The sequence below is a fragment of the Myxine glutinosa genome, chromosome 2 (genome assembly GCF_964187855.1).
Source record: "Myxine glutinosa chromosome 2, kmMyxGlut1.1, whole genome shotgun sequence".
NCBI lineage: Eukaryota > Metazoa > Chordata > Myxini > Myxiniformes > Myxinidae > Myxine > Myxine glutinosa.
Window position 1 is genome coordinate 81,984,560 of NC_136262.1, and position 21,561 is coordinate 82,006,120.

Here is a 21,561-nt window from a genome sequence, read left to right on the forward strand (position 1 = left end):
GTGGATATTGAAATCACCAAGGAGGAGGATTGAGGGGGAGAGGGAACATAGCTGGGTCAGAAAGTAGGAGAAGTCAGACTGATGAATATCAGAATATCAAGTCCCGTAATGACGATGAGGCTGTGGGTGCTGAAACCATGTACCAGCCACGCTAAGTCTATGACTTCTTGCAAAGTCAAGAGACTTGGTGCTATTCTTGTTCACAGTTCCAAATCCATGGGAACCAACACATCTCATAACCATCATTATCAGTGCCAGCCAATGCATTGAAATCCCCCCAAGACAAGAAAAGAATCTATCCTGGGGCACTGATAAACCACAGACTCAAGCGTGGCATAGAATGTCTCCTACACAGTGAGATAACTTTCCTCAGTTTTTTTGTTTTTTTTGTATACAGAGTCGAGGCTCGTGAACGAGCTAACATTTATCAAACAAACAAATCAAACAAACAAGCAAACAAAGTATATAAAAAGGGGAGCGGTCGACAAGATGGGGAGAGAAGGGGAGGAAGCACACAAACACAACATTTGAGAACAGGGACATCGGGAGATGTGTGGGAGGGAGAGGGCCTGGGGGGAGGCAGGATAGGTATAAAACGCAAGGACACCAAGGACTTCCAGGAAAGAAGACAAACGTCACCTCAAAAAAGGTGGATTTGGGGTGAAATTAGCGGGGGTAGAAAAGATCAAGGTTTTGGATTGGGGAAGATAAGAGATGGTGGTGAACAGCCGTTTTAAAGACCTGGAGGGAGGAGTGGGATTGAAGAGAGTGAGGGAGTTTGTTCCAGAGGCGGGAGAAAAGAGGAATGAAGGAGTGAAGGTGAGCAGAGAGTCTTGATTTTGGCAGTTTAATCATAAGAGGGTTGCAGGCAGATCTTGTGCGACCTGCAGGAATATTTGGGGGACAGAGCCCAGAGAGAGCTGGGGGAGCAAGGCCGGAGAGGAGTCGGTAGAAGACGGAAAGACCACCAACCTGCCTGCGGTGAGTAAGTGAAAGGCCCTCGGAGATAGTGTCATCGCGGGAGATTCCAATGATTCTGAACGCTTTGGTTTCAACAGCGTGAAGACGAGCTAGGTGTGAGGCAGGAGCACCAGCCCAGAGGGGAGAGCAGTATTCCACTGAGCTGCGGATGAAAGCCTTGTATGTGGTGAGGAGCTCAGGTGTGCCAAGGAAGGACTTCGCACGACGGAGGATGCCCAGTCGGCGACTGGCTTTGGAGGCCAGCTTGGAAATGTGGTTTTCCCAGGAAAGATCATGGCAGATAGTGAGACCCAAAAGCTTGAGTGACAGAACTTCTTGGAGAGGATTATTTAGAAAGTAGATGGGAGGGTTGTCCAGTCGGTCTTTTCGGAGAGACATCGTAAGAGTGTGAGATTTGTCAGGATTGAAAGACATGTTCCACTTGTTTGCCCAGTCTGTGATTTTGTCCAGGTCTGCAGAGAGTGAGGACGCTGCAGACTGCCGATCTGAGGGATGAGGAATGGAGCAGCAGATAGTGGAGTCATCAGCAAAGAGATACAGAGGATTTTCAAGAGAGTCAGAGAGATCATTGATGAAGACCAGAAAAAGCACAGGGCCCAGAACACTGCCTTGGGGAACTCCAGCCTGAACAGCAAGAGGAGATGAGAGAAACCCATTCAGGGCCACACGTTGACTACGACTAGAGAGGAAGTCCGCCAGCCATGCGTGGAGATTTCCATGGATACCAAAGGAGGAGAGTTTGGTGAGCAGAGCGGGGTGCCAGACCGTATCGAAGGCACGTGATATGTCGAGGGAGACAGCTCTAATTTCCTGTTTGGCATTGAGGACCTCCAACCATTGTTGAGACAGCAGAAGCAGCATGTCCAGAGTAGAGTGACCTGGTCTGAAACCAAATTGATGATCAGAGATCAAGCCATTGGAGAAGAGGGTTGGAGCATATACAGAGACCAGGGAAATGGCACCCACGGAGTGACGAATCCTCAGTCTTATAAAATGCTCGTTGACCGGTGTGACCTCAATTATCATGGGAGGCAGCTTTTTGGACACCGCTACAGCAACTCCTTAAGCATAGTAATCATCAGAGCGACCAGACCAGTAATAGGTGTAACCACCCTCCATTATCTCATTGCTATCCGGTCTCCAAACCTCAGAAAGTGCTGCAATACTGATATTCAAACGCTGGAGCTCATGTGATAGCAGAGACAGGTGATCATCCTCTTTTAGAGTGAGGACATTCCAGGCACCCACCAGAAGGTTAACCCAAGGGGACTGCCGTCTGGTGGACGACACCTCAGCACCACCCTGACACATACCACCACAACCCAACACAGGAAGGTTACCCCATACTTTTCCTCCTATCATCAAAGAATGGGGGTCTCGAAGGCTTTGCTCCAATCCCATCATCCGGTGAGCTGCCCTGCAACGGGCATCTGAGGTACTCACACGGAGTGGAATTTTAGTTTTATTTGTGTCGTTTGTGTATGTTGTGGAATGAAGTGCTTTATGGTGGTCAGAGTGCAAATCCTGCCACTAAAATCCAAGAAAGAGGTAACCTAGCGGCAGGAGGACGTCCACAGGTTTACATGGTACCTATAGCAAGTCACAGATTTTATCTGGCTTGACCCTGACAATGTCAGCCAGGGAGGGATTATTGCATGCAAATTTGCGAGTGAGGTAGTGATGTGGGTCTGCAGGTGATGAAGCTCTTGAGGAGAGCGATGACTGTGACCCCCTCATCATGCCTCTTTGGTTAGAGACTAAATTAATGTTACCTTTTCCTTAAAGGGGATTCTTAATTGTGAGATTGCTTTGGCTTATCGTAGTAAAATGGGTATTTTATTTATCACTCATTTTGTGCACTCTAATGGCGAGTGTCATTTTAAAACTTGTGACGGTAGATTAGGTCTGGCGATGACGTCACGGCCAACACATTTGTGCAGGGCTCCAGCACCTCAAAATTTGGCAATACACCACTGTCATACCATACATTCAACATAAACTATAACGATTCCACACACACACAGCTAAACTTAAATGAACCTTGATTTTGCTTGATGCTGTAGTGGGCCGACTTTTCTTGTCAGACTGCAAGTTTTCTGGGAACAAACCCTGAATAAAGTGGCTGAAAAATACAAAATAAACACTCGTTTTATTTTCAGGTAAAAATGTGATGATGGTGCACAAATATATTTTCAACTCTGCAGTTGCACCTGGCATGCTTTTGCTGTACAAGGCGCATAAAAGGATGGTCAGGTAAAGGCTACAGATGTCATTATCTTGAAAGGGTACATTTGCATCATCTATGGTCAGTTCATTTTCACCACTTTTCATCAATTTTTCCACACATTCAGGCATACCTCCTTCACTGGCAACTCGTCCCATTGCTGGAATGTTGTGGCACTCTCCATCCTGGACTTTGTTCGGTAATAACCCTGCACTACCCCTTAACCACTAACTGCTCTGCTTCTGCGCTCCAGCGACACCATGTCATGTAACTGACGCAGGTCAATGGTGGACGTGCAGTGGACATCAGGTTTACCTTCCAGTAAAAATCCACCTACATTGCAGTTTTACTTCAATGTGTAATGAACAACATTTCTGAGCCAAGTGACACACACCCAATAATCGATATTTTAATCGTACCTTCCCCTACAAAATATAAATGAGGATTTCTATTAAGATTTATTCGTGTTGCATCACAGTTCACCTTAACTTTTATTGCACTGGAAATTCTACAGTGGCTTTGTCTCAAACACGTTCCATTGCTAACTGCCATTTCTCACTAATATAGTGCAGCAACCTGTCAAAATGCACATATTGAAAGGTGGATGAGTATTTCAGCATTTGCATGTTGCATCAACACACACACACACACACACACACACCAGCACGTTCTGCAAAGGTTAAGAGGTGATATTTGGATATAATCCAACATGGGACAGTTCAGTTTGCCAGCTCAATTTATACTGACTCTTGATTTCATAAATTGATAAACTGTATGTGAGCATGAAAACAAAACAAGGCGTCATCCTCTGTATAAAGCAAAGGGTTCACATACCAAATCCTACTGCATCTTGGAATTAATCCTTTATAATTTTATATATCTTCTATAATAATCCACAGTGTATGTATTATATACACCTCTCAGAACTTGCAATTACTCATTACTCGCAACGGTACCCGCCCTAAGGGCGGGGCTTCAATCGGGAGGCGCAAATGATTATTTAAACGATTTTACCTCTTCTCTCCGCATGACGTCAAAATCGAAACAGTATTTTTAGAATATCAATAAAAGAAACCACCTCACTGTTAACATCGGTAAATATTATTCCAGCGTGTTTCAAATCATACAACTGTACGCTTTTCGTTAGGAAAGAAAATGGAATGATTTTGTACCTCTTCTTCAGCTTAGAACTTCAGGATACACGACATTGCTGATAAAAGTTCCTTTTCTCTCTTTGAAGTTCTTGGCAAACATTTTTATATTGTCACTGCTGCCAACGCGACGCCATGGCATTATTCATTACATTCATTCATTCATTCATTTAATGATCATTAAACATTATTCTTACGCTCATTAAACGTTCATTAAACATTAAACGTTCATTAAACGATTACGAAAATAAAAACGAAAAACATCACGAAATTACGTTCACACCGTCACATCAAACACTAGTGCGAACACAAACATCGTCACAACATCGTCACAATGAAAACATCGTCACAAACGTTACGTTACGTAATTCAAACCGTGATCACATCGAATATTGGAGAGCCCATTGCCCAAACGATTTGTTTTCTCTGGTACGTTTATCAAGTAATCACATGAACATACACGTTAATCTTACAGCCGCCATGTTGGTGCTGGCCCTCACTGCGATACGAAGCGAACGTTATGCGGGAGTCCAAAGCTGAAATTGGAAAAACAATATAGCCTATTTTACTCCAGGGGGACCTAGGATTACCCACCCAAAATATCGTTGCGATCGGTTCAGTCGTTTTTGCGGTACCTTCGAACGGACGGACAGACGGACGGACATTTGGTGAATTATAGTAAGATTTGTGCATGTCCTGTGTGTGTTTCCATAAACTATTTCCAATACAGTAAAATACCATGCCCATATATATTCAAAGCCTGGTGTTGGTTTAACAGTTAAGGTGGCTGGCTTGATGCAGCCAATCAGCCACAGGCTGCACACAAACCACCACCACTGTACTAATTAATGACGCAATATAGCAGAGACAGGTTACATCAATTGTTTTGTTTCACTATGATGTTAGGGTTACTTTCTGTTGGTTTATACAGATTTCTGGCTTTAAAGGTACAGAAACGAACTTCGAGTGTTTACATGAAATAATTTCTTCCATTGCAATTTGTTTGTATTTTCATGGAGTTGATCCATAGAAAGCACTCGAGCTCCCCATACCTCCCTCCCCAAATCTGCGATGTTCTGCAAGTTCAGCAGTAGGAAGCCCGAGTTAAGAAGAAGTAAAACCAAGTTGCCAATTATCTGGGCCGATCATAATTCTGATTATATATATATATATAATGAAATAATAGTGAAAACGACTCACTATTCACTGCTTTGCATCAATTCCACCAGGTCATTGAACAGAACGTCCCTGTTCCTCTCACAAAAGCCAGACACATCATATGACACCTGAGGAAGAGCAGGAATTCATCCGGTTATTCCAGTATGGGTTTTCTGTAGCCTTGGGTGTCAAGAAAACAGTAGTTTCCAAGGAAGCACATTCCCAAGTGTTTCTTTTCTAATCAGTTGAGTTCAAATGTAAAACATGTTCAAACATCACTTAAGATTATGCATAATAACCACACCCTAAAGTACCCACCTTCCCTGCATAGTGGTGTACAATGAAACCTTGGTTCCAGCTGTTTAAGTGTTCATGTGTGCCGAGGGCTGCCTGGAGCTTCTGCAGCAAGGTGCTGTCAGCACCCTCCCCCGTCGCATGCATTGTAGCACACACATCATCCAGAATACTCATCACTCCTGGTGGGTTCTAAGCACGCACACACACACACACACACACACACACATTGCAGGTGACAGATTAAATCTTAAAAGGTGAAGTGATGGAGCATGTGTGTGACGGTGACACAGAGCATGAGATTTCAGAGCAAGTGGTATTTGTCTAAGGGAAGAAGCTCGGTCGATTGCTGTGCCAGAAAGTGCTTTTACCACTTTATTTTCAATCAGATCACAGACAATTTTGTTGTTGAAGTAATCAATATTCGACCATTTGATGCCTTCTTGCACGTACTCGTCCTGAAATATAAAGATCAATATGAGATTGGAAGAAACCACTCCACAAGTATTTCAATTTCCTTTTTCCAATGAAGCTTTAACTGCCCCTTATAAAGGGAACTATAATATTAGATTTATTCTTCTGCATCTTAGGCCTTAGGGCTCACCTGCTCAGCCTTCAATGTGAGTTCAATGAAAATCTGCTGCAGTTTCTCATTCACAAAGTTGATGCAGAATTGTTCAAACCCATTTTTCTGCCATGAAACAGAATACAGGAATTATGTAAACATTTAGTTTAGAGTATCAAACCTGGTGCAGAATTGCCCTTCTCTGCAGTTCCTTGTGTTTTTTGGACATAACTTTTTCGAGACATTATTGATGTGGACAATACAATACATTCCATTCTGGACAATATTGATGTACAAAGTCCATCACCTCAATCATTTCGGCCATTAGGTAAATCATTAAAGAATATAATTTCGATGAAACTTTATGACTTCTTTTGTCTGACCACACTGAAGTACCAAAATGGCTATGACTTGGTGAGTTGGGTCATAAGACCTCCTTTATTCTCATAGTTTTGAATCCAGAACACAGAAACTAACCAGATGGTACTTATTAAATACTTACCCCACACAGTCAACTTGGTGCGAGTCAACACTTCTGTTTTTCTTAAGGGTTTTTACGGCGTAGCCCATAGGACAAAGCTGTCTAGAACAGTGTTTATCTGTCCGTTTTTAGGTGTCCATTTTTCCGTTTTTTTCCGTGTTCGTTTTTACATTTTTCCCAAGCCTGGACCCCGTGATGTCTGACGTCATAATTATAACTACATTTTACATGAGGAGGCACCCCTTTGGTGAAACTTTAGTGTCCATTGGACCAACAGTTGCAGAGAAAATAAAATTTTCATACTGATCGGATAAAGCGTTGTACTTGTGGAATTATGACATCATAATGAAGACACTGATGACATCATTAACACTAGGGCATTGCCCGTACTATATCTATATCTAAAATTATATCCCCCCCCTCTATTTACATGAAATGGTTTGGTCCAAAGCGAACGGCTTGCGAGTACGGTGACAATCCCCCCCCTCTATTTACATGCAATGGTTTGGTCCAAAGCGAACGGCTTGCGAGTACGGTGACAATCCCCCCCCTCTATTTACATGAAATGGTTTGGTCCAAAGCGAACGGCTTCCGGAGTTTGGTAAAGAAATCGCCATCGCGTGCACAAACGCGCAGGAAAGCGAATGAATCGCAAATTCGTTTTTATTAGTTTTAAAACATAGTTTAACGCCAACATAGTTTGCAAACGTGAAATAAATGAATACGCTCTCAAATGTGCCATCCGAGGCAGAGTGTGTCCGCCACGTTCGGCACACGCGATAGTTCGCTGCTCTCTGATTGGTTGAATCGTTTTTTGGACATAGCTCGGTAAGTAATTGTCCGATTAATATGAAACCTTGAAAAGGCACATCCTCGGGTCCCCAGCAATATACCTGGCAAGTTAAAAGTATATCGGACCCGTGGTTGTCGAGAAACAGCGGTCACAGACAAACGTACAAACGTACAGAGATTACTGGAATTATAGATAGATATCTTATTCACCATGAGGAGTACTTGACAATAAGCACTCCCCATGGCTTATTCGGTGCAACCTTTTTTCCAATATGGCGTCCTTACCACGTGACCTATAATGTCATAATTATAACTGAAGGTTCTACAGGATGAGGCGCACCTATGGTGAAAATTTGTTGCGTCAATCGAACCAAAGCTTGCTGAGAAAATGAATTTTTTAAATGCAGACACTACGACATATATATACACATGCACGCACAACACATGTACGCACACAAGCACACGATTGCTTAACCCCGCTTTTCGCTTCGTGAGCGCAGGGTTACTAGAGAGTTCATAGAATACATTATTCCACGCTGTCTAGAGAAACAAGGACATGTGCAGGGTCTACAAGCGGCAAATTTGGCACTCTTCACCTCCCAGGATCTTTTCACTTCATTGTTGAGGACTTGATATTTGACCTTTTTCTTGATTTCTGTGTTATTTAGACCAAAATCACTGGGTACTGAAACCTCAATTCGCAATGCCTTAATTTCCTATTTGTCTCTGAGTAAGATGTCCGGTCGCAGCGCGTTGTTTTCTCTGCTCACGCTGGATGGGATCATCAGGTCATATGTGAGCATTATGTCCTTGTTTTCAATGATTGATTTTGGTTCATGTGTCCACGAGTTTCGTGGAACTGCGATATTTAAATTCTGCAGATGTGCCAGTGGATTAGTGGATTAGTGGATTACTCTACATACCTTGTTGTGCAGCTGTTCTGAGATGTTTTTTTTAACATCCTGATAGGACATGACTTGTGCTTTCCGTTTCTACCTTGCAAAATCTACACTTGTCCGAATCACTCAGTCCTGCCATCTTTTTAAATCCATTGGTGTAGTGTCCTTGGTCTTGGGCATTTATAATGATTCGTTCTCCGTCCCAGTTGAGCTGACCTCTTCTTCGTCATTCCAATGATCCTTTTTTGTCCATCCCCAATCTGTCCAACTTTTTTATATTTTCCTGCTCTTTTTTTAAATATTTCCCTGCTCTTTTGCCTTTCTCTCAGTTATCACTATATACCTGCTGGTATTACATCTAGTAATATCTCTTTTGTCTTTTTTGCAATTGTTGGGGCTGTATTAGTTGCTGTTTCGGTTTGGTGTGTGAAATCTTCCATTTGCACCTGCTTTTCGAAGTTTTTTTTTTGCAAAGTGAGTGAGAGATACCTTTTCTGGTTTGTTGTGTTCATGCTTGTACACAAATTGTATTCAGTAGTCTGTTGAGCTTTTCATGTACTCTGCTAATCCTACAATCATCACTGTGCACTTCATTGAGTTCCACCAGGCCGCCACCTCCTTCTTTCCTCAGCAGGTACATTTGTCGAATGAATCTGATTTGTCGAATCTGATTTTTGTTGAACATTTTATGGATAGTGAGCAGTTTCCTTGTTTTGATATCCAGTTTTTTTTCATATCTTTTTTGGCCGGTTTACTATTCCGCAGCTGCACTGGAGCACTGGTACTGTTAGTTCGTTTTTGGCTTTGATTTTGTTCCTTGGGGTAAGACATCTACGCATGTATTCTTTAGTAATTGTTTTGCACATTTTTTATGACAAATTTGGTGGCCCGTTTCCTACTTCAATGTATTTGTAAGATGCGAGGTTGTCTAGTTCATGTATTGTTGTATCCAGGTCGATTTTTTCATGTTGTCCGTTTTTGTTGGTCTACCTTGCACGGATGTGCACTTGGCATGCTTATCCATTTGGATGTTGTCAGAGAACAGTCGTTTTTCTGTCAATTTTTCGTCGTTTGGTGCAAAGAGTTTTAAATCATCCATTTACAGTAGATGTCTCACCTTTTCTTGTACCTTTTGATGTTTTTAAGGACTTGGTATTTAACCTTTTTCTTTTATTGGATGTTAAGGTGTCTCTGTATTCTTGCTCATTAATGAGGTTACTTAGTGGGTCCAGGGCCAGTCAAAACAGGAGAAGGGAAAGGCTGTCTCCTTGGAAGATCCCGTGTCGTATCTTTTTTCCTGGTATTTCAATCTTTCCTTCCGAGTGCTGCAGGATTAGTATGGTATTTCATAGATCCATTGCTTTCCCAATCACCTAAATTATTTGGGGATTTATTTTGTACATTTGCATGCCCTTTATCATATATTAATGTGGGACACTGTCAAAAGGGTTTTTATAGTCTATCTATGCTGTGGAAAATTTGGTTCTTCTCGTATTGCAATTGTGTGTGTGTGTGTGTGTGTGTGTCAGTGTGTCAGTGTGTCTCCTTCATAACTCCAAAACCATGAAACCTAGTGGTCTGAAACTTTGCATGTATACTAAGGGAACTCCAAGAGATTGCAGGGATGAAAACTGGGTGTTTGGGTACATGTAAACACCCCTTTTATGAAGATAAGTAACTCATCTCATCATGAAAAAACATGAACAGACTTATCCTTGCTCTCACTCTCGTCAGCCCGCTCTCCCTCACAGGGGTGTTAATCCACCATTTGGTTTGGCCTGTTCAAAAATGCCTTGCCTTGGAACCATGATATACTCTCACGAACTAATTAAAATATATAATTAAAATCTGTCTTCGGATTTGAGGATTGGAACACGAGGACTAAATAAGTGTTGAAACCTGGCGTGATATCTGAAAATTTAAATAAATTAATAACTCTTATAACTCCGTGTATTTATGTATTTACTTTAAGCAAGCAAGGCTGTGATCCCTCCTTCTCCATATTTGCAAATTGCAAAAGCATTAAACTTAACTTTTTAAACTGTTCAGAGAATTCTATCGAGTGAAGAAAAGATTTTAAAATGTGCCTAAAGTGTAACTTCATTGTGTGCAACAAAAATAACTATGATAAAGCGCTCATCATCGAACACCTGATCTACGCTGTATACATCGCTAATCACCTGCCAAGCTGGCTATTGCTCATCAACAGTTTCGTTGGAGTGCTTGCTTGAGTGCTTGAGCCACTTGTCGAGCACTCTACAAGCGTTTTGGTAATGGAAAACACTGCTGCTTCACTATTCTCTTACTTTTATATTTGCTTTATTTGTCTTTTTGCTTAAATATTTGTAATGTTGTTTTGTGCAATCTGCTTTCATTTAGGATGATATTTCATTTCATTAGGAGCTTGAAGAGATTTTATCTTCCAAATAAAAAAAGTCTTAAGTTTAATCATGACAAAACTTTATAGGATCAGATTTTTTTACCACGTTCCCTTATGAGGGGATTTAAACAGTCATTATCTCACAATTCATACCTTATAAACATACGAAATCCAAAGGGGTGGTAGTCTGGAAGGAGGGGATGGAGTGGGAGGAGGCAGGGGGATGGGTGGGAAGAGGGAGGTGGAAGAGGTGGGGTTGGAAGGGGGAGGAGGGAGGAGAAGGGGTGGGGTGTGAGTTCAGAGAGAGGGGATGTGCGGTAAGAGGAGGAACGTGTGGGGTGGGAGGAGGAAGGGGTTGGGTGGGATTCTGGAGGCAGGAGGGGGGGTTGATGTGGGAGGAGGCAGGGTATGGGGTGGGGGATGAGGGAGGGTAAGGGGTGGAAGGAGGGATCCAGCATTGTTCAGCAATGCCGGGGTACCTATGGTAGTATTAAATAAGGTAATTTTCTGTAGGTATGTATGTAAATATGAATGAATGTACATCTGAAAAGCATAGCAAAAAACAGGGCTGGCCTGATGTCCACCAAATTTTGCATTTGTGTTGGTAGTAACCAGGGTTAAGTCATGGGCTGAAACACCCCTCTCCCTCCCCCTTTTTCAGGGGAGGGGTAGACTTGCCAATGCCTGAAGGGAGCAATGTTTCTAGTGCAGATAAATGTATGAGACAACACCAGCCTTTGGTATGACTTGGTCCTTGGCCAGAGTCGGAATCCAACCAACGATCCCCCAGACTCCGGGAGGACGCTATAACCATTATACCACCAAGTTTGCTTTCCTTTTTGATCTGGTTGCTAAAGAGCACTATGATGTCACTGCTCAGTTCCCATATTGATAACATTCTCCATAGAAGAGAGACTGGACAGCTCAATGCTAGGTTTGCTTCCAACCATAGAGACCCAAAGGTATTCAAATTATTGAGCAGTGTATAATGCAAATCTTGGAGGGAAAACTAGAGCAATGTGACTGTGTGCCAATATGCCTACGCATAGTCCCTGCCCGTGACAATAGGTAGATGCCCTCGTTCACTGTCCTAAAAAGAAAGTAGTTTGATTTAAATCCCTTCAGCTGTTTTCAAGTATCACATTTTCACCAGTCATGACAGGTTTCACATAGATCAGTGAAGCGGTTTCAGAGAAGGGATTTTAAAAAACATATCGGCTTTCAAGCGAATATGACTGCCACACCACATGACATATGAGCTTAGAAAATGTACACTCTGCATATGTATGGGTAGCGGATCATGTTTGTGAAGTTTCGTGTTGATCAGATAAGGTTCGATTCTCTATCAAAGATAGCTGCCAAACCACGTGACCTACGACGTCACTATTTTCAAACTATATGCAACAATGGTGTTAGATGACATTTGTAATCGCAAAAGTAAGCGGTTCAGAGATATAATTATTTAATATTTTCCTTCAATCCAATATGGCTGCCACACCATACGACCAATTATGTTTTCGTAATCAACTTGTAATCGCCATGCCTAGTCAATGACACACGTAAAGTTACGAGTCAATCAATTTGGTGTTTTGGGAGATGTTTTTTAAAGGTTTTAAGTTAAATCCAATATGGCTGCCAAACCACGTGACCTATGATGCCATACATTTAATATTTCAATACAAATGTGTCATATATCATTTGCATGCAATTTCAGATTTTTAAGATACGGAATTCAATTAAAACATTTTTGGCTGGTATGCCACTTCACTGATGATGTCATCATTATCATGCTTTTGTTCCCCATTGGGAGGTCTTGACAATGTACCAAGTTTCAAATTTTTCCATTCATCAGTTTCCGAGAAATTATTTTGTAATTATTTGCGTTTAATCCAAGATGGCTGCCATACCACATGACCTATGATGTCACAATTTGCAGAAAAACATTCTGTATTGTTTCCACTCCTGCCCTGAAAGTTTTGTCTCAATCGGACATGTGGTTGCTGAGAAAAATGAGGTTTAGCCCGTACGGACGGACGGACAACAACAACAACAACAACATGCATTTTAAAGGCCATTTTCCCTGCTAGAGCAGGGAAAGGGACGGACAACCCGGTAACATATAAATGCCTCCGGCCACCTGCGGGGGCGGAGGCATAAAAATACCAACCTACTTAATCAGTTGCCAAAAACTTCATCAGTTGCACCAATTGCCAAAAACCAACCTACTCTTTTTTGTTTTGTTTTTATAGGATCCAAAACTCGTAGGGGAGCTGACACAGACAGACAGACAGACAGACACACACACACACACACACACACACACACACACACACACACACACACACACACACACACACACACGACTGTTAGAATGAGACTAACACAGCTACTGAGCTTAGGGGAAGTGCCATCACTTCCCAGGGCACTCTGAGTACCAGAGATGCCACAACAATGGTGCCGCCTTTCTCACCGCACTCAGCGGGGCACTTCACAAGGAGCAATTTCCTCCTCTCCTTGGATGCCAACCTTTGTCTGTGTATTTGTCTCTGCTCTTATCTGAGGTAAACATGAGATTTTCAACGACTAAGTAATGGCATATTTATACAGTTTGTGATCTGCATAGAAGGGGGAGATATTTTGAGAGTGTTTACGTTGTGCATACAGGGGGAGTGGGGGTGTTGGGTATCAAAATTACTTGTAATCTGCAAATTACGTATGTATTGTAACTGGCCCCTTGCTTTAAATAAAAATTGATTAAAAGAAAAATAACGCATAACATTTATGTTATGAATAACGCAATAAAAATAACGCATAAAAATAACGTTTAGCTCCTAACCACATACAAGGCTTTCATCCGCAGCTCAATGGAATACTGTTCTCCCCTATGGGCTGGTGCTCCTGCCTCACACCTAGCTCGGCGTCACGCTGTTGAAACCAAAGCATTCAGAATCATTGGAATCTCCCGCGATGAAGCTAACTCCAATGGCCTCTCACTCACTCACCGCAGGCAGGGTGGTGGTCTTTCTGTCTTCTACTGACTACTCTCCGGCCTTGCTCCCCCAGCTCTCTCTGTGCTCTGTCCCCCAAATATTCCTACAGGTCGCACAAGATCTGCCAGCAACCCTCTTATGGTTAAACTGCCAAAATCTGGGATCTCTGCTCACCTTCACTTTCATTCCTCTTTTCTCCCGCCTCTGGAACAAACTCCCCCACTCCCTTCAATCCCACTCCACCCTCCAGGTCTTTAAAACAGCTGTTCACCACCATCTCTTATCTTCGCCCATCCAAAACCTTGATCTTTTCTACCCCCGCTAATTCACCGCAGATCCACTTTTTTAAAATTCCAACTTCTTTCCTGGAAGTCCTTGCAGTGTCCATATGTTTTATACCTCTCCCACCTCCCCCCAAGCCCCCTCCCTCCCACAGATCTCCTGATGTCCCTGTTCTCTGCTGTTGTGTTTGTGTCCTTCCCCCTCTCTCCCTATCCTGTCCACCGCTCCCCTTATTATATGTTTTATGTGTCGGTTTGACTTTTTGTGTGATTAATGTTAGCTCTTTCACGAGCCTCGATCTTGCATACAAAAAAAACATTTAAAAAAACAAAAAAACATTCATTCCGTGTTCACTGTGGAATAGGCCTCGTATAATTCACCAACATTTGGATAGGTACTGCAAATGATATCAAATGAAAACCAGAAAGAAAAAAATTGCACCTGAAAGATCTCAAATCCGTAGATGTCAAGAACACCAACGTTGTATTCTTCAATGTTCTTTCTCATTGCTTTGTTGATGGCCTAGATATATTTAAAAACAAAGGGAACTCTGTATATATATATATATATATAGGTAATGCAATAATAATTTACACAGCAATTCACTTCCATTACAAAAAGTTCATTAAGAAAAAAATTGCAGAGCAATAACTCAGTGTGATTCACAAGATGAAAACCTCTTCATGTTGTGTTATGTAGGAGCTCAAATCCCCCCGCATTGCCCGCTTACACAGGAAGTTCATCGATATTCCAAAATGCCATTTATAAACACGAGTAGAACCTGCGGAAATTCCGCAAACATAATTAATCTATATCTAATTTCTAATTTTGTCACAATATAATACAAACTCCGTCAATACTGAGAAAATTCTATATTTACTAAAATGCATTTTTTTCCCGATATATTTTATGTCTTGTTTTTAGTATTTTCAAACACTGCTTAATATAAATATTTTTCAAATAGTGCTATTTAGATAGCTACAATGGCAGATACCATCAAATATCTAAGTTAGATATCTGAGTGAATTAAAATACGTAATCAAATATTTTACATTTTGGCAGAAATCTGATAATAAATGTGAGATTTCCTTTGATGTGCTTCAGGCATCATCTGCGCTGTCTTCATGATGATAATGATGATGCTGATGATGCTGATGATGATGATGCTGATGATGATGATGATGATGATGATGATGATGCTGATGCTGATGGAAGTCACGTCGAGTCCGAGGAAGACTGTTGGGTTATCATGTCATGTTGGGCACGAGAATGCACAGCGAGGCCACAGTTACACATGATCTCCCACACGTGTCACACGAGAATCTGGTTGATGACACTTGGTCCAGATTCTTTCTCCTCAAGCGGGCCTGGTGGATATGCTCACTTCTCACCTCCTCAAATGTTGTGACACCTTTGTTGACAATTCTTCTCCAAGATGAGCGATCTGCGGTTTGGAGTTCCCACTTGGCCGGGTCAATATCACAACTTTCTCGCGTAGTATTTAGACAATCGTTGTAGCGCTTTCTAGATTTCCCAGCGCCACGTTTGTCCACAGCCAGTTCCCCATAAAATAACTGTTTCTGGATCCTTAAGTAGCTCGTTCTTATGAGATGGCCAGCCCATTGCAGTTGTTAGGGTTAGGGTTAGGGTTAGGGTTAGGGTTAGGGTTAGGGTTTTTGATACTCTCCACCGATACACAGCCAGATTTAATTAGCATCTCCAGATTGGAAACTCTTTCCTTCCACGTTATGTGCAGGATTTTCTGCAGACATCGTTGATTTAGGGCTGCCAGCCCTAAAAAATATGCTGACTATTAGTAAGGGCATTTTATGAGATATTTCACAAATCTGTTAACTAAATTGTTACCAAAAAATTTCTTCACCAATATGTTTGTAAAGGTGTGTAATAACATGTGTTAAAATGTTGACGTTCAACTCCCGTGGGAAACCCAGAAAAAAAGCTGTTGAATTCGGGTACCGAAAAATTATTTTCGAGAATTTTTATTTTTTTTAATCGGCCCTTAAGTAACTTATGAGGGGTCAAATATGGGTTTTTCATGATTCTGAGTTGATTGTTAACATTTATATTTTCACTTTTACATTTACACACAAAGTAGCTTTTATTTCACATACATATATAATACTCAAGAGTTATTTCTCATTCACAATGTCAGAAGTTTCAACAGTCATTGTCTATGTCTTCTTCAGACTCAACAACATCATGACTGCAGTTTCTGCATGTAATGCCATTACAGACTCCACAGGCCGAGATGCACGTGACCCCATTCTTCTTGCAGCTGCATCGCCGGTTGCTGCAATCTCCATGACAATTACAGCTCGTGAACTGCAATAGCTCCTCAGGAGCCGTGGGGTCCAGTGTTGGAACTGGCTCATACCCATGCACACCTATTGTCCATCCATAGTCACTGGGGTTCAGAGACATGCTCTGTAGAAGGATCCAGTCCCGGGTCTGCAGGTAGGCACGGAGTGAATGTTGTGCAGCTGCACCCTTTGTTGGAGGTAGAGTCTCTGGTTTGATCACCCACCCCGCTGCCCAGAGTGTGTCACCTGGAGTGAGGAGTGGCTGATCATGAGCCAGGGAGGAGGAAAGCTCAGCGAGGGGGAGAAACATGATCGCGTTCGTTCCTATCTCTTTCCTGTTCGTAAATGGAATAATCTTTACTTCAGTTCCTCTCAGGATCTTAGCTTTGTCGAGTGCCTTCAACTTCACCCGGGGGAAAGCTGCTGTTGTCTGTGGATCTGGCAAAGGTGGTGCCGGAGAGGTGACTTCGATCCAACCCATTGAGTGAAAGGGAGTGTTTCCGTGAATAGAGACAATGTTTAAATCTATATTGTCTCCAACAAACTGAGTGACTGCATTGTTTGTTTCCCCAACCTCCATAAAGACCACCTGATCATTACTTGACAATTCACTTTCACTGGCTGGCACTTTGGCTGTCATCACTGATTGATCCTCAAGCGCAGCATCAACCGCAACCTCATCATTGATCTGTTCATCGGTTTCCTCCACAATGGTGTCAAGAGTGCCAGAAGTATCTGGAACATCATCTCCACTCCTACTATTAAGGAAGCAGTATTTGTAGTTTTGTGTCTCCGTGTAAGACTCAGTGTATCCCAGCCGGTGGAACTTGTTGAGCATCCATTTTGACCCAAATCTATGATCAAGTTGTATGGCAAGCCCCATTTGGTGTGGCAATACTCCAGACTGAGGTCGACAGGCCTTAATAAAATTCTGCCCCCAAACGGCAACTCTTTCGTCTGTCTTGACAATCGGTCTCAAGAACATCTGAAGGCTTGCAGGAACAAGTGTCAGCTGACTATCGATGTCAGTCATACTGTGTGTGGTGGGGTATGACTTTGGACCTAAATCAATCAAGGCAATATCATTGGATATGAACTTGAGTGCCGTCTTTATGATCTGAGTCTTCTCATCTCCATGGTCAAGATTAGCATGATGCACTCGCAGAATATTGTCGGTGCCATCTTTGAGACAGAGTACATCTGCCCTTCTTTCCTGTGTTGTGAAATACAAGGTGTCTTCGTATTTCTCTAGAAGTTTTATCTTTAGCCAATGCTTTGAATAAGAAAGGCTCTTCTCTGGTGACTGATCAAACTCCTGCAGCTTTTCATGGACTTGGTCCATGTTCATTACCCCATGCTCTAATTCTGAGTCTAACCATTCGCAGAATTCAATAAAAACTGCCTCTCGCTCCTCATCAATACTCCTCTGTCCTCTCTTCCTTTTTCCTTCCTCATCAGTCTTGGACAAACTGTCACCTCTCGCAAACATAAGTTTGCATCGCAAATGGTACAGTGTTTCTTCTGCTACCAAGTCGTTGATCCCTTCCAGGCGTCCAGTGACTTCAGTGCCCCAGTCATCCCCGCGACTCCGTGCTGTCTTCAGCAAGCTTGCCTTCAGTGTATCTGCAGTCAAATTATCTGGCACTCTGTATTTCTTTCTAGCTTGTGCTGGATTATTTTTGTAGAGCTGGGCTGGTTGGTTGCAAAGAATGCATACATCCTTATACAGGAGGTCAACTGACTGTGATCTTCTAGAACTGCAGCCAGTTGATGAACTGAACTCACAAGTAGTGCGTCTTCTCTTCAACTTTGATGACTCTTTCTCTGCCTTTGATGCTTGAGCTGACTTCTTGGTGGTTGCAACAAAGTTGTTGTACAGATCATTTTTACACTTCTGGTGGTACCTCAGTTTTCCTTCCTTTTGAGCCTCCTTCATACGTTCCACAACAGTAACATTTTCGACAGTTTCTGCTTGTTTCAATAAAGTTGAGTATCCCTTTGGAGTTGCCTGTATGAGCCTTTCAGCTGGTGTATCCGAGCGTGCACAGATGAAGCAATTGAGCACAGGTGGAGTAACGTCTTCATCCATATTGCTAGACTCCATGTCCTGCAAAGTAGAAAATGAGATATATTTAGAAATTATTTTTCCACAAAGGAGTGTCTGTGGTGAAATATAAATGTTAACAATCAACTCAGAATCATGAAAAACCCTTATTTGACCCCTCATAAGTCACTTAAGGGCCGATTTAAAAAAATAAAAATTCTCGAAAATAATTTTTCGGTACCCGAATTCAACAGCTTTTTTTCTGGGTTTCCCACGGGAGTTGACCTTCAACATTTTAACACATGTTATTACACACCTTTACAAACATATTGGTGAAGAAATTTTTTGGTAACAATTTAGTTAATAGATTTTCATATGTTTCCCTTACTATATCGGTTGTCCAGCACTCAGCACCATACAGCAATGTACTCACAACCACAGCTCTATAGACTGATATTTTAGTAATCATTTTAACATTGTGACTGCTCCAGACTCGGTGGTAGAGAAGGCCAAAGGATGTACGAGCCTTTGCTATACGACTAGAGATTTCACAATCCAATTGACCATACAACAACAATAACAACAACAATAATAGGCATTTTAAAGCCATTTTCCCTGCTGGAGTGGGGGTTAGCCACTAACTTAAGACCATCATCTAATATTTTTTTCCCAATTCAATTCCATTATTCTGTTATCAATGCTGTTAGGCCTGGTGTTGGCTTAGTGATTAGGGTGCCGGCTTGGGACCCTAGGTTCGAATCCCGGTCGATTGCTGAATTAACACCAGGGGGGTTGACTCAGCCTGCCATCCTTCCGGGATCGGCAAATTCAGTACCAGTTCACTGGTAATTTCCTGTGTGTCGCAAGAGGCGACTAACAGGGTTGGAGGCAGGAAGGGCATCCAGCCATAAAACATTGCTTCAAAAAGGGGACCACGGTGCCCGAAAAAGGCCAACCCCTGCTCTGCGGGGAAAAATGGCCTCCAAAGGTGGTTCGTTATCAATGCTGTTATCCCCCCTTTGTCAGGTGTTGTTTTTAGTCCTGGCAGGACATCAGTCGCCCTCCCCATTAGCAAAGCCATGAGGGTATCGGTTTAGTCACCGACAACCTCACCATGTGGCGGGGAGCACTGGGTCACGTGTTACCAGTGGCAGTCCCAAAAGACTGACCTAGTAATGGTCCAAGTTACTGCCTTCCTTTTCTTTCATAGGCAGCACATGACTGCTGTTTGCATAATTTGCTGGGGGCAGGTCGGTGCCACCGATGCAGTTCCCCCTGTAAGTTTGAGCAGGTATTTGTAACTAGTTCAGAGTGTCGGCGATAGCTCTCCTCCTCTTCGCAAAGGACACCGAGATCTTTAACATCCATCACCAAATGCTAGCAGATGGAGCACCCAGTTTAACGTCCATACAATGCATGGCACTCACATTGAGTGATCTCCTAGCCTTGTGAAGCACCAGGATGAGAGTTTATAGCTTCATCGATATTCAAACCTCGCCGAGACAGCTCAGAGGCTAGTGTGCATACCTCTCGGCTATTCAGCCAGCCCGGTTACTTCCCTGTGTTGACCTCACCTCCACAAGGTAGTCAAAGAGGCGACTGTACAAGGCTTTAGCAAGGGCATCGCGTGTGTACGTCGCTTGCTCTACGTTCAATGTCACATCAATGGTCTCCGAACGACCACCCCACTTGCTGTCCATCTTGCGGCTGGTAAGTTTCTCTTTTAGCTTTTCCATGTCAATGCCCAACAGGTATGCTGGGAATGAAAGGACTGCAAGGTATAAGAAGACAGCAATTGGAGAGCCATTTTGAGTCAAACATTAACACAAATGCTGTGATTTACGGAGTTCCTAAGCAACAATTTTATGATTGAGTATTCTTCTCAGCACTTATCTGGGTTTGATTTATCAAAATACTTATAATTCCATGTTGGAACCCGCAGCTCCCTTTCTGCCATCTATATCCAGCATTATTTTGGTATCATCTTAGGCTCACATTTCTGGTCAATATGACAACACACAAATGTGCTTACAAATTCATGCATGCATATGCTTACAATCATCAGTTTCCACAGCAGCATAATTCCCATTCTCGACAAAGTTGATATTCCCGAGGTGCAGAATTCCTGAAACTATCTGCAACACTGTTTGTTTCACTTCTGGAGAAATTCCAATCACATCCATCGCACCCTAGAAAATAATACAAAATGAGACCACTGAATCTCTTAAAGGACCCACAGAAAAATCCACAGATTTGTAAGGAAATTGCAGTAAAGAAAGATTGATAATTACAGTAAACAGTAATCAAAATGTACATTTCTGTAGAAGGGATTCATGCAGTTACACAACTTCAATGTATGATGTGTGTGGTGCAAGAATAACCAGAGTTTCACTGAAGTCCTTTTTGTCATCCGTGCCCTCCACGGTGAATGTTTCAGACTGGTTCAGGTAGGAGTAATAATCTGGATTTGTAATGCCAAACATTTCCCTCTCCTCCGCTGAAGCGCCTTCTAGCATCTGCAAAAGAATGGCACCGTTAGAGCAAACAGTGGATAATATACATATACCAGCAGGGATTCACAGAACATCTTCACAATGTAAAATGTGACATCAACTCATCAACTCCCCTTCCACTCACAAACCTTAACTCATCAACACATTCTTGTTCCGAAGCCATTCCAGTGTTGCGTTGGCTGTATGCTTGGGGACATTTTCCTGTTGGAATGCAAATCTTTGCTGTAGTCTGAGGTCTTTTGCACTCTGAAACAGGTTCTCCTCAAGGATTTACCTGTATTTGGCTCCATTCATTGTTCCCTTTATCCTAACAAGTTTTTCAGTCCCTGGCACTGACAAGCATCCCCATAGCATGATGCTGCCACCACCATGCTTCATGGTACAGATGGTGTTAAATGGGTGATGAGCTGTGCTCGGTTTCCACCAGATGTAGCATTTTGCATTCAGGCCAAATATTTCAGCTTTCGTCTCATCAGACCACATCAT

The 21,561-nt window shown here is 42.4% G+C and overlaps 1 protein-coding gene and 1 long non-coding RNA gene across 2 annotated transcripts in view; one reads left to right on the plus strand and one right to left on the minus strand.

The window, feature by feature from the left end:
* Window positions 1–3,363, plus strand: part of LOC137421646 (uncharacterized) — a 29,076-nt gene extending 25,713 nt beyond the window's left edge. The window contains exons 3-4 of the long non-coding RNA XR_010983378.1: window positions 3,141–3,234; window positions 3,333–3,363. This is a non-coding gene — a long non-coding RNA (uncharacterized LOC137421646). The remainder of the gene's footprint in view (window positions 1–3,140; window positions 3,235–3,332) is intronic.
* The window catches only part of LOC137421645 (unconventional myosin-Ie-like), a 164,686-nt gene that overhangs the window by 69,585 nt on the left and 73,540 nt on the right, over window positions 1–21,561 (minus strand). The window contains 9 exon segments of the mRNA XM_068107900.2: window positions 3,022–3,103; window positions 5,557–5,642; window positions 5,833–6,000; window positions 6,180–6,266; window positions 6,413–6,499; window positions 14,639–14,719; window positions 20,137–20,333; window positions 20,619–20,751; window positions 20,944–21,078. Coding sequence (XP_067964001.2) covers window positions 3,022–3,103; window positions 5,557–5,642; window positions 5,833–6,000; window positions 6,180–6,266; window positions 6,413–6,499; window positions 14,639–14,719; window positions 20,137–20,333; window positions 20,619–20,751; window positions 20,944–21,078 — 1,056 coding nt within the window.